General features: G+C 40.2%; 1 protein-coding gene across 1 annotated transcript; it reads right to left on the bottom strand.

Annotated features, from left to right (window-relative positions):
• Positions 1 to 531: 531 nt before the first annotated feature.
• Positions 532 to 13,386, bottom strand: LOC134679867 (probable peroxisomal acyl-coenzyme A oxidase 1). Its single transcript, XM_063538779.1, has 13 exons — positions 13,079 to 13,386; positions 12,196 to 12,364; positions 11,547 to 11,715; positions 10,336 to 10,459; positions 9,369 to 9,613; positions 8,572 to 8,732; positions 8,105 to 8,267; positions 7,345 to 7,535; positions 6,830 to 6,973; positions 6,164 to 6,269; positions 5,570 to 5,722; positions 4,045 to 4,161; positions 532 to 728 (listed from the first exon to the last, which is right to left on the bottom strand). The coding sequence occupies exons 1-13, from the start codon at positions 13,203 to 13,205 to the stop codon at positions 585 to 587; spliced, it is 2,013 nt and encodes a 670-aa protein (XP_063394849.1). The 5' UTR covers positions 13,206 to 13,386; the 3' UTR covers positions 532 to 584.
• Between the last annotated feature and the right edge of the window lie 384 nt (positions 13,387 to 13,770).

Genomic DNA, 13,770 nt, shown 5'->3' with positions numbered 1-13,770 from the left:
ACCCTAAATGGCATAACAATCACGGAGCGTAAAGGGTAACTGTACTTGATAGGTATATCACTTTTGTATTTTTTCACTGTTCAGCTAAAGTCTGGACACAAAAGGGGCAGCGAGAGATTACTTAGTCTATCTAACAATAACATTTTCTTGACAATCGACAATATATTCCAAAGAAACCGGTACAAGCAAGTAACATGAGAAACATGACTACTGAATCGGGTGACCCTGACCGTGACTTTACTGTGATATAGGCATATACCTACCTACCTATATTAGATACCTAACTACCTATATTGATTATTGTTATTTGTTATGCCTTTTCATTAGGTATCAGTCACACAAACTATTAATGGACGGATATATAATAAAAAGGCATTAAAATACGAGTGTGGGTTTATAAAACGAGCTGAAAGCATGGTACAGTCGACGTCAAAGTTGTTTACATTTTTCGCTTTATTACAAAGGAATAAAGTGCAAAAGCGTGAACATATTTTTGACTTCGTAATACGTTAAAGAATAAATACGTTACTTACTTTCACAACCAAAACTTTAATGACATCACAATTGGTTCACAGTTACAAGTTTCACAGTTTCCCCTGCATGAAGGGTTTGAAGTGCGTATGGAAGCTCCTGTTTACCGGCTCGGCGTTGAGGGGAGTCTTCTCGGCCTCCGCCATCAGCCGCTCGTACACGCGGCCGTCGTACGCGCCCAGGGTTGACTGCAGGATCTGAAGACAGGAGAAAGGTCACTATAACAATAGTTACATTTACTGTGTAAATTTACCTTTTTTTTAAAGAGAGGAAATGCTTTACGCAGACCTCCCGGCGCGGGGACGGGCCGGGATGGTTATGGGGGACTCCCTGTTGTGGGCTAATGAGACCCCAGGTTTACCCACTGAAACCCCTCTGTTGCCGCCTCGCTGCTAGACGGCGAGGTCCCAGGAACGCCAAAGTACTCTTCCACAACCTTGCCAGACTGTGTAGGTTTACCTACGGTAACTTAATTAAAAATTATTGATTTATTAACTTTTACGATTTGTATACATTATCAAATTGTACAACGGGACTTAATCGCGTATTTAAGATTTATTTCGGACGTTTCGAGGACGGCGTTGTCCTCATGGTCTCGGAGAAGACTTGCTAAAGTTGACATCAACATCTAAAAGAGAGAAGAAGAAGTAGAAGATGTTGATATCAACTTTAGCCAGTCTTCTCCGAGACCACGGGGACAACGTCGTCGGAGGTTAATCTTAAAAATTAAATACGCGATTAAGTCCAGTTATACAATTTAATTAATTATTTAAATCATGCTTTATTTATTTATTTTATATTTATTTATTTATTTAATGAAGTGCAAGCTTACAGTACTACACCAATTCACTTACACACTAGAAAGATATACAGGGTGGAAAGGCACGACGATCCTTCCCGGAAGTATTAGGTCGTTTAAGTGATACAAAGCAGATTGGTAATGGTAAGAATCGTTAATTGAGTAAAAAATAAAAATACCAAACTTTCTACTTTTTAACTGTGGTGATAACCCTATAGCATGTGCACATGACGGCTAGGTTAAGGATCTCCGTCGGGAAAGCTCGGGACTTTACGCTTTTATCCGATCGTTGACAGAATCGCAATGATGTATGAATGACGCATAAATGACAAATAAATCAAATGAATGCAAAAATATTACAAACAATTTTATCACTTCCTTAGATAATTACTTTTTGCCAATATTTAACACTATCTTCTCTTCACATACGGTTTTCAAATGTACCTCTCTCTAATGTACTCTTATAATGTACGCCGCAGCCCGCACCCGAGCCCGCGCACATTGCCCACATGTCATTTCATTGAAGAAGAAAGAGAAGAGTTTTGTAGTAGATATTTGATAATGTTCCTCATTTTTCCTCCGCAGATTGTCAAAAGCAGCAATTAGCCTTTAATGTCTCATTTCGTCCGCAGTTTCACATTCCGTTTGGTACACCATATCTTTTACACAGTCCCACAAATTTAAATAACCACGAGCATCTAACAAAGGTATTTTTATTTGAAGAATATGACATTAGATAAGTAAAGTTCAATGACAATTTAATTTCAAACATCAGACGTCTTGTCTATTTCCTACCACGCAAGAAGGTTTGTTAGTTAGATATTTAAGAAGTACCTATTTATTCTTGATGTATTCTTAGTACATATTTCATTTTTGCAAATTCATTTGGTCTATCAAACACAACCTACTTGTATTTTTTTATTATTTTAGATAGTTTAGTTAGTTGGTTAGTTATTCGAAAATAATTTTGTGAAACATGTTAAGAAACTAAAACCTTTTTATCAGTCAAGGAAACCAGAGATATTTATAAGACGATTGCGTACTTTTGAGTGGTTGTCAATGTCACAATTTAAACTGTCGTTGTAAACAATGTTGTGGTTAGTATTATTAATATTAAGGAATAACATAACTACTTCATTCAAGTATTGAACAAGTGGAGCCACTAAGAAAGCGAAAATCCTGCAACGATTCTTACCGTGTTGTAAGCAGACCTAAGAATAGTTGGATGGCAACAAATTAGTACAATTTCCTGTCGTATACAGATTGTTTACTAGTAAGTTCATTGACCTTGTCACCTCTTAGGGTTAGAACAAAGTAGTTTTTTGCATGGATGTTTAAAAGGCCATAATTTAGAAACGGTTGCCCATATTAACATAGTTTCTATGGAGGAAAATGTAGAGCTTAGGCTAAACAATCCGCCTTTTGCGGAAAGGATCGTCGTGCCTTTCCACCCTGTATACATGTCAGAAAAATTACAAAAAAACATGCAAACAGAGAAAATGTCAAGAGGGATAAAATTTACAAATTCAGTCAATTAATTAGCTACAATATTTTAGATGTCGACAAAGATAAAATTTACAATTCAGTCAATAACTTACAATATTTAGAATTAAGAAAGATTCTAGCCGTATTGCATAGGTATGCTATGCTTTGAATGTGTAATAGCTTGTTATATCAGGCATGACTGCAGCCCCCTCATTCATATAATTCATTGTAATCGCAAGCCTCGAAAGAGTCTAAACACGCACCACAAGGGACGTCTAACTTCTGAGGCGAGAGTTCTATCTGATAGCCTGTGAAGACTTTTGGTTTAGAACCCTCAGACAAGACAGGGTAAAGTTAAAGATTCTACCTACTCCTACCTAGCCTAGTCTATCTAGCTACCTAGCTAGACCCTGTAGTCTACATAGCTACAGGGTCTAGCTAGGCCGTGGCCTACAATAGACCCTTCCATTCTAGACTGGTATGGGGAAGAACCGTTAGTTTACATTAAATATTTTACCTGGCTTAAACTGCTGACACGATTAGCCGCCACTGCGTAAAATACATTGTGTGGTGCCGATGATGGTGCCATCGTACTTGCCAAATCGGATTTTCCGTAAACTTGATTATCTAAATTTTTTTCTAACAATAGTCTAAAGAATACATTTATTTGACGAATATTTCACTTCATTTCTCGCCAAATACTCATACATGAGTAATATTGCCGAAGAAATTTTCAAAATTAACTGGAATCAAACTAAAACTGACATTGAAAACTAAAATGACATCCTTTTTAACCGAACTTTTATGGCTAGGAGTAGTCAACCTCAGTTATTATCGACAGTATGACATACCATAGAAATAAAATATAGCATCGCATTTGGTAATTTTGGCATGACATTAACGTGACATGACATATATGTAGTCTATATGTAGTCTGTGCGGAAAGCACGCGGAATAAAGATGAATCGTAAAATGTAATGGACCCCATACATTAGCACAGACTCTACCTACTTACATTTTGGACATTCGTTGACAATGTTTGGGCTCATGTGCACAATTATCATTATTGTGATATCCAAAGTCCTTGGTGATATGATATCTATTCACAATATTGCGAAGTTTATCGAGATCGAGTAGTAGGTACATTATTTACATTAGAATAGTAAGATTACTACTTTGTATTAAATCCTTGAGAAGAGTAAGCTTAAATAAGTTAGGTAAGTACTTACCTCATCTCTGATATCAAAGGCGTCGACGAGTCCCACAGCATTTGGTCGGATGAGCGCTAATAACTCTTCATACCGTTGTTGCAGGCTTACTATGTCATTTTCGCTGATGCTGCAATACTGCAAGAAAAATAGATAGATAGATAGATAGATAAAGCGTTTATTTGATTGCTGCAAATACACACAATTTACAAAAATGTATAGGCAGACAGAAGATTACACAATTAACAAAATACACAATCGATTAAGACAAAAAAAAATAAAAATCTTACAAATATTAGAGGAGACATATAGCAACGACAGGAATAGTGAAAACACTTGCAGTGGTTACACTGTGTGCATTGCAGCAACATCAAAAGGGTGCCGACTCAGCTATACGCTTCGCTCTTTCGAGCGAGGCACTGATATTCTGCCGGTTCCCAGATCACGTGGTGAGTGTGATGAAAAAGTGTGGATAAAGTGATAGTTTAAAATAGTTAAAATGCAGATGTTGAGAGTGATAAATGTCAATAAAAAAATAAATATAAAACCTATGAAATAGTACGTAACGACTTATCGAGAAATAAAAGTGACCATAGAAAAAATAATAATAATATGAAAGTATTAAAGTACTATGTAATTCCTCCTAGAAATCCTCCGAAGTACCTATCAGATTCTGAAATCCGCAACCAAAAAGCCGTATGGTATTCCCGCTTTTTGTTTTGCAAGTAATAACTTTTTAAAGTTACGTTTGAATGTTTGCTTACTTTTCAGCCGTCTTACAGGTGGAGGGATATCATTCCAGCATTTGGTTGCGAGATATCGGAATAACATAAGCTCTGGTTATTATTTGTATTGACTTGATCTACTGATTGCCTAAAGTAACTGCAAGGAAGGAAGGAAGGAAGTTTTATCACGGATAGTGTACCTGCTTTTGAATAATAATCTTCCAACATTTTTCACCTTCACGTTTTAATTTCCCCTTATTTTTCCACGTCGGTTCCAAAGCATTCCTAGTTGTATTAAGTCAATGATTTACATTTAAGTAACCTGCAGCTTCTTTTCTTTTAGAAGCCAGTTCCCTAACCTTTATGGATGACGTTTTGTCTCGCTACAGTAAAGTGATGCAGAAAGAAATCATCAGCAAATGCATGATGTGTTCGACGTTGACGACGATGCATCCATGCGTTGGTCCTCTAGCGACATTGAGCCTGTTTCAGTGACAAATCTCCGGTCCTCTCCAAGGCCCAGTGAGATAGAGAGAAGCCAGCTCCTGCATGACGATTCTGACGTTTGCTGACGACGGCGACGACGACGCAGTAAGGCGTTGTGTTTCGCTCCAGTATGTGCCCAGTGGCAGATTTCCCTTGAGGCCCAGTAGGGCGGCCAGATATATTAGGGGCGCCCGTCTACATATATGGTAGGCACTGAGAAAGGGGCGGCTATACTTACTATAGGGCCTATGGGGCCTAGGACGGCAAAGGCTGCAGATCCGCCACTGTATGTACTGAAGACATAACGAGACAATGGTTGAGTGACATATGCTTACCCTCAATAAGTCTCCAGTCCTCTCCAAAGCCCAGTAAGTGATGTAAAGAGAAGCCAGCTGCTGCATGACGGCTCTGACGTTTGCTGACGACGACGCAGTCAGGCGTTGTGTCTCACTCCAGTAGGCGCTGCAAATGACGGCGCGGCAGTGGGCCTGGTTCAAGAAAAACAACCAGTTACGGTAAGGATGTTTATTGTGACTGGTTTGAGGCAAACAAATATGGATATGGATGATGGTTTCTGAGGGGCTACCGCGAAAACCGAAATTCACAAATTGTGGGGATCTTTCTATTTTACTCCAATGAAGGCGTAATTAGAGTGACAGAGAAAAATGGGACGGAACCCTAAAAACTAAAGTATGGGACCTGCACTCATCTCTAAAGTGAACTTTTTGAACCAGATAATTCCAAAATAGATCAGGGTAAGTATTTGAGTCTAGTACCGACCTGCATTGCATCTTATAGGTGGTATTTGAATTGTAAGAATGTTACTCGTAAGGTCAGCCGCGACCACGACCAGTGAAACCTGTGTCGAAACGTCGGTAAATAAAGGTAATTAAATTTTCGCGTTAAACTTACTTATGCGGTTTACATACCTCGGCTGCTGCCACTAACTGGACCGTAGACAGCTGCCAGGCGTCTTCGTAGCTCATACCACTCTCCACTCTTCTTCGGATGCTAGTCACAGCCGCAGAAATCTTCCTATAGACACAAAACTATTATGCAATCGTTTATTTCAAAGGTTGCCTTAAATGACTCGTTTCACCGGCTCACCTGTTGACCTAACATATTATCAAGATCGTTGGAGTTATCAATGTTATGATACTTAAACGTGACTATTATGATAATCATCTACATTTTAACCTTCAGCCGTAAAACAGGTCAAGTTAAAACTGTCTGGAAAATTTAATTGCGCGGTACTCAATCAACTTTTTAAATAATACATATAGTATTTGCGGAAAGAGAAGAGTCGTGAAATATAAGGGAACCAATACTATATGACTCTCCTCTTTCCGCACAGACTCTATTTTTACCGGATCATGTGTGTCGCAGCATATGCAACTAATGGTGCAACTCACTCACTCACTCACTTGAGTCTGGGCTACCTACGAGACAGACTGAGCCTAGTGTAGGAACCAGAGCAACCTGAATAACTAGTATATTTCTTAGCCGAGGTACAAAAAAAAACTTGGGTAGTCTTCTCATAAACACAATTAAAAACTTTTAGATTGATTCCGTCACAAAGCCCACATTGTCCTTACCCTTTAGCAAGCTGTTGAAACGATGATACAATTCCTTCCAACGAAGCATCCCAGCCACCCACGGAGGCCGTGTGTGATAAGTAAGAGACGGTGGGCGAAACAGAGTTCCCTGCTTCCGTTTGCTCAAAGGCCTTTACTAAAAACCTGTAAAAGACAAGAGCTTATGCCTTCGAAATGTGAAAGGTTCCCAATTTGTTTTTTTATTAATGTTCCGTGATTTCTCGAAGAGGATTGGACCTATTCGGATAATTCTGTTTTGTTTAATAGGGTCTTTCGCAATTGGTTCCATTATCCCAGCCAATTTCTCCAGTCTAGAATTCGTCCTGGATAAATTTAGGGAACTCTTCAATCAGTTAGTTTTTTTTTGTATTTTTATAGTTGAGGTTTGGTACCTATAGTTCATTTAATAAATATTGTTCTCGGAAATGATCATTTGGTGAAGTGGAACTGCTGAGAAAAACCATAAACGGATGAAATTTTTTACTGCTTTATGGAGTCGGTTCTTTTTTTAGCACCTTGCACACTGCAGCATCAATATAGTGTAGTCTCCCTCGTTAGTCCGAATTCCCGCCACATAGCCGTACAAGGTTGGCAGACGTGAAGACAACATGTATCCGTGGCCACCACACGCAAAGCGACACTGCTCTATGAGAGTTAGGGAGTCTGATGTGCTGAGGGCTTTAAGGCAACTGGATAAAGCGTGGAGCTGGAAGAGAGAAAAAACGTTAGGTTTTTTATTTAAGGGGAAACTAGCTAGCTTAGCATAGCTATGTCTTGGAGTTTCTCTACATCTACCTAGGTACTCAGAATTGAAAATGGGGAGATCTGCAAGAGAACCAAGGTTGTTGACATAAATCAGGTGGCATGGCTTAAAGAACCCGTGGCCGCGTTGGTTAAGATCGCAGGGAACCGTTTGACAGTACACGATGGGCCGATAAGGTAAGGTTTCCAGAAAATCGTGTTTCTTAACGTCTTTGAAGATCAAACAAATTCTACCATGCTTAGCTATGTATATGCTTAATATAAAGAACGATCTTAAACATGTTAATAGTCCTAAGCTAACTTGCAAAGATTTAGTGAAACAATATCGTCTACCTACGGCAAAGGTGGTCCACGGCCAAGTGCTGGAGTGAGCTGCATTGCTTATGTTGATGCGATTCCAATGAACGTCAGCTTGTGCTGCAGTGTTATGTGGTACAGTTATGTTTATCCTTTTGGTTGTGTCTCTTGTCCTGTTTTGATATCGAAAGAAACAATACTTGCGGAACTACAAACCTCTGGTAAATTATCGACGTTCCCCTCTCTCATATCGGCCTGTACGGCGGCGAAGGTGGTCCACAACCAGGCGCTGGTGAGCTGCAGGGCGTGTGCTGTCGCAATGCCAATGAACAACTTGTGCTGCTGCGTTATGTAGTCCAGAATCTGAGGTTCGGAAGCGCTGGGAATGTTTGGAAAGGTTGCGAATGTTACATTTGTAAACATATCGGCCAACTATGTTTAATGAATAACATAATTTAACTTCAGACAATGCAGTTTCAGTAATAACTGGCCGGGAAAAGCTCAACAACGGGAGTAACGGAAATCAAGGGAAGAGGCAAGCCTAGCAGTGGCAAACTATAACGGGCTTTAAAAATCAAGTAACCCATTCAACGCCATGCCACGCCAATCATCAGTCGCCAGCAAGAACGCGCGTCAGTTGACGTCTTTAGCGGTCAAATGGTTAACGAAAAATATCCACCTACTTGGGATTTGGCTGGCATTGTCTCCTGACAGCGGAGTAGCGCACTGCTATGGTGACGGCCTTCGCCAAGTTGAAAGCTGCATCATTGACCAGAATCACGCGGATGAACACCATCGTGCCGTACGTCATCTTCTTGTGGGACTTCTTTACGTAAGTACCATCCTGAAATATTCCCAATAGAAATCATAGGTAGGATATATATATAGTCCTCCTCGCCGTGTTCGACGATGGCGACTCCTTTGTTTTTAGGTAGGATAGAGCGGGGCGGGATAAAGATTAGAAATTTTTGCAAAGACTCCAAGTATAAGAAATCAGTAAGTGAAAAAAAACAATCTCGGATGCAATCATTTAGGTGATTATGCGATATCTCAGAAGATAGGACATATAACATAATATAATCCATTATCCGGTTGTAGATAAGTGGGTACCTACCTATTACGTTACGTTATTACTTCCTCGTACCTACATACATTAATAATATTACGCTTGAGAAGACAGTCGAACACAATGCACAATTATTATTTATGTGGGTATTGTGGGTTTTTAATAATTAACTTTTTCTGCAGACAGATAGGTGGATATGAAGAAATTATACATTTAATGACTCATACTTATAATCATCGTGTAGTTAAGAGCCGGGCTCTTAACGGCGAAGCAATTTCTAAAATGGTGTGAAATCACAGCATAGAGATCTATTATGCTTATGCCTTCTTTTCACGTTTACTTTCTTTTATTTGATCAATATAAATTCTTCTACAAATCCAACTAACAAAACACAAAAAAACTCTAAAGCCTCACCTTCAAAACCTGAGCATTCTTCATCAGCATATTTTCCCTAGGTATCCTAACGTGGTCGAACCCCAGGAAGCCGTTGTCAGCGTTAATGTACCCCATCCTTGGACCGATCTCCCCCACCCTGATGCCAGGTAGCGGCATATGGTTCTCCCTGTCGCGGATCTGGACTATGAAGGGGTGGGTTCCGTGACACTCGCCTTTGGTGTATAGCTGGGCTATGACGACGGCGTGGTTGGCTGTTTTTCCCACTGAAAATATAATGATTTGCATGTTACTGCTATGCCTCCTCCTCACGTCGGTTTCCTCAATGCTGAGGGTCGTGACCATCTCGTCGAAATAGTTTTGTGCGGACCACTCGGCGCCATACACTTCTATCTGCTGCCTCGTGGAGAGCGTCGTGTACGGTGGTTTCGAGAGTGGTGCGGACCTGGTCAGTCCAACGTATCGGGCTTCTGCCCCTAGGTCTGTTTCCTTCCACTTTGCCAGTGACCACTGGCCAGTATATAGGTAGCCTTTATAGCTAGTTATAGCCCAAAAGAGACTAGGTATACATATAAAGATTAGGAAACTGCAGTACTTATGGTCATGTAATACGAAATGACAAATACCACCTCCTCCAACTGCTAATACAAGGGAAAATCCAGGTGCTGGTTTAAGATGCAGCGTTAAAATAGCCCTAATGATAGCCAACCTCCGACAGGAGACGGCACCATTGAAGAAGATAGTCCAAAATTTCGGATCCATGCTGGTAACTTGATAAGCTTAGAAAATAATTGTCTTGATAAGATAAACTCACTGAGAGACTAAACCACGTGCCATGTTAACGTGTTTCAGAGAACTCTTGTGCTTTCAAACTTCAGTTTGAGTGGATAATCTGCTAAGTTCTTGTTGCTAAACAGCTACATTGACCGCTTTACTAGCGCAACTATTTCAAGCCATGTTCAGTTACTATTTAGAAATAAATACTTACATCCACCAGGCCACCACTTATGAGCAGAGAGCGTTGGGGTGTGCAGCACGAACTGTTCCATTTCTGGGTCGTACGTCGCCGTCGTCTCTAGCCCTCGGATGAAGGTGCCGTGACCCAATTCAGTCTGCAACACATGTTCAAACACATTTTATTTACTGTAGCTATTTAGACTCACACGGACTCATTATTTATCCTCGCTTAATCCCTTAAGGTGATCGCAAAATGACACACTGCCGTATTCGCACTTCAAGATATTCACAAGAGACGACACGTACTAGATCCATTCTAGATACGTTATAGTTTAGATATCAACTAGTTCTCTTTTGCAGCGCAATTCGGCCAACCAATGTCACTTTTACGTTAGATAGAGTAAGATATCTATTAGATGTGAATTGGATCTCTAAGTCATATCCTGTGGAAATCGTTCAAGAGTATCTCCGGAATCGCACAAATGTCAAATTTCACAGGTTACATCTTAAACATATCGTTATCGTATCTTGGTGATGTCTAAAAGATATTTCAAAATCCGAATCGGGCCCACATTCAATTCGCTGCAGCGACAAATTATCAAGAGCGCAGCTTGTGGCCTCTACGTGGTTTATTTACTACGAGTATACTGAAACATGTAGGGGTGACTAGAAAGGGAATAAATATTTCCTTATTTTGACATGCTGACACAGTTTTGAACTGAGGTATTGTTTCCTCGAACAATCGGTTCAAAGGAGTTGAAAGAAACATCTTTAGTTTAGCAGCCTGCTTCTAGAAGCCGGACAAGCCGAGCTCATCCATACAGTTACGCTGGGCTCTGACAGGCATTGCTCCTATCGAAGGCCCTCGTAACGGATCGAAACCTAAAGTACGAGAGATACGATTACACGTACGTTCCAAACCTTTTGATGTACCTGAGTCTTATGGGACTAGTTATACAGGGTGTCCCATAAGTGACACGTTACAGTTATACAGGGTGTCCCATAAGTGACACGTTACAGTGACACTGGAGGTAGACCAAGCCAAGAGGAACCAACTTAACATGACCCCAGTAAAAGTGGCACGGTTTTCGAGTTATTGCCAAATTAAGGTTTTTCATTGACATTGTTAGTGCCAGTGTGCACTCGGAAAGGTCTCAAAGTTAGTTTTTTTATGTGTACGGCATCATGAATAGTTAATTAAGATAACAGAATATATCTAAGTCACTCTAAGGTGTTACTTGCCTGAGCATACGTGCCAACAATCTGCATGTCCAAAGCACTAGGCAGCCACTCAGCCTGCTGGTCCGGCGTGCCCTGGCCTAAGATTGTAGTCACAAACATGCCCAAATGAACAGCGAATGGGGACTGCTCGTTTAGGTAAGCGTCTGCTGTTCTCCGGAGAAAGGATGACCTGTAATTCATTTAATACCTTTAGACTTTAAGAGCCTAAAACGCTCGAAATAAGTTTAGACAGCAGGGTTTTGCCACCGAGTTTACAGCTATCTGACCTCTATAGGTAAGTTCGCTAAGACAAAAATCGCACACACAAAAATCACACGCACACATATAATTTAACAAGCCATTTCAGTTAGTAGAAAAACGCAGCAATTTAAAAAATGTAGGTACGAATGGTTGTCCTCCCATAGAAAATTTGAATGTCGCGATTTCCTTTGTCTACTGACAAAAAGTGTTATTGCTAGAGTAGGTATATTACCTACTCTCTTAAATTAATTTTGAGCCATTTCAGCTCAGCTCTTGAGTCGCGTCACGCGTAAACAAGAGGAAATCAGCGTGTTATGAAATTTAATTTTTTTCTTAGTGACCCCAATAGGTACTACCCACACTACCCACAGTCCCACCACACCTAACTCGAAAGGTATTTTAGCCTTACCCAATAGTTTCAATATCAACATCGCCAGTCGAGACAAAGTTCTTGAACAAGACTGCAAATAGGCAGGACTTCTCGATCGCTCTCTCATATCGTTCCTTCAGGCTAAGGCATTCCTCTGGAGGACCTTTATTTACCACTTCTAGATGCTCTTTCTTAAATGCAATGCTTTCTGTAACGGTCATGTTAGAAATTGCCATATTTTAATCATTAAGGCGCCACTCGTCGAGTTACGGAAACCTTCCCGTGCCACAGTACAGTCCCCTGCAATAATATGTTACTCCTCGAAGGCCGTAAAAATATGTGACACGCTTTTATGGCTCTACAAATAAGATCGTGTCAGATATTTTTGCGGCCTTCGTTGTGCAGTAACATATTGCAGGTGACTACAATGATAATGATGATATTTCATTCATTGTTTGATCCTTGTTTGTTTTAGATTCGAAAAGATAGTTTAAGGTTAAGAAGAGATTAATATCTTAAACCCTTTGCAAACTAACGATTCTAGGTAGTACCTACCGCAGACCATAGTTAGGCCCCCCCCACATCTAGCGTCTTTCGAGCGTCGGCGTCTGTCGGCGTCTGGTCACCGCTATGGAAAATGACGTCGCTGCGCAGTTGCGTCGAGCAGCGGCAATAGAGTTGTAGACGCCGACGCTCGAAAGACGCTAGATGTGGGGGGCCCTTACACACGAATCTTCTGATGACTGCGTAGGTAGGTATGTATTTAGATTTGTACTCGTACTAGGGTACCGGGGTAGGGGTAGGGTACTAGGGTCTCGTACCTACTTCTATGCAATGCAAACAGACAGGGTTAAAACGGTAAAAACCGTTAAAGTAAGTGTAAGTACCAATTTTTATGGAAATAAGTAAACTAAGTACCTACCTATATTCCTTCGATCCTCCGTCCTTTCTCTTCCTCCGTCAATGATATACGTCAGCTCTTCTATATTGAAATTACACTTTTTCCTTTCTCTAATCAAATCTTCATTCACTGCAACCTCTGGAGCCATTTTTGCACAGAATTCAAGACCTAATCGCTTCAAACGATAAACGTATCTTTTTCAATTTAGTTTTAAACACCAATGTTATCAATACTAACGTTGATGACGGAATGTATCCTAATGTAAATTTACTTGGATTAACTTCCTAATTAACATGCACGACTATTGTTTCGATTAGGGGGCGTATATAAGGTCATACAGTCTTCAGGGATTTTTGTTTTTCTAGTTTATTTTCAATTAGTTACCTACTTTAGAGGAACTGGGTTGGTGAGTAATTTAAAAGACACCGTTGTGAAGTGTTCGGCGTTCAGGGGTTATAATGATAACACAAGAGTCGAGTAAATACTGAATATATTGGTAGAAAGCGCTGGCCTTATATACTAAAGTTTTAACAGGTTTAATCGAGTGGAAGTTATAACAATGGTCATTAACCATTGTATAGTAAATTACAGTAAGTCAAGGTTTATGGCATCGTTAACTTTATGTTCTATAAAGTAGTAAATACATATATGGGAGATAGGCATCAAGTATCAGCTGTATCAGCTGATAGCAGCTGTGTATGATCTGACTACAC

The sequence above is a fragment of the Cydia fagiglandana genome, chromosome 3 (assembly GCF_963556715.1).
Source record: "Cydia fagiglandana chromosome 3, ilCydFagi1.1, whole genome shotgun sequence".
Lineage (NCBI taxonomy): Eukaryota > Metazoa > Arthropoda > Insecta > Lepidoptera > Tortricidae > Cydia > Cydia fagiglandana.
Note: the sequence above shows the minus strand (reverse complement) of the source record. Positions and strands in the feature narration are given on the sequence as shown.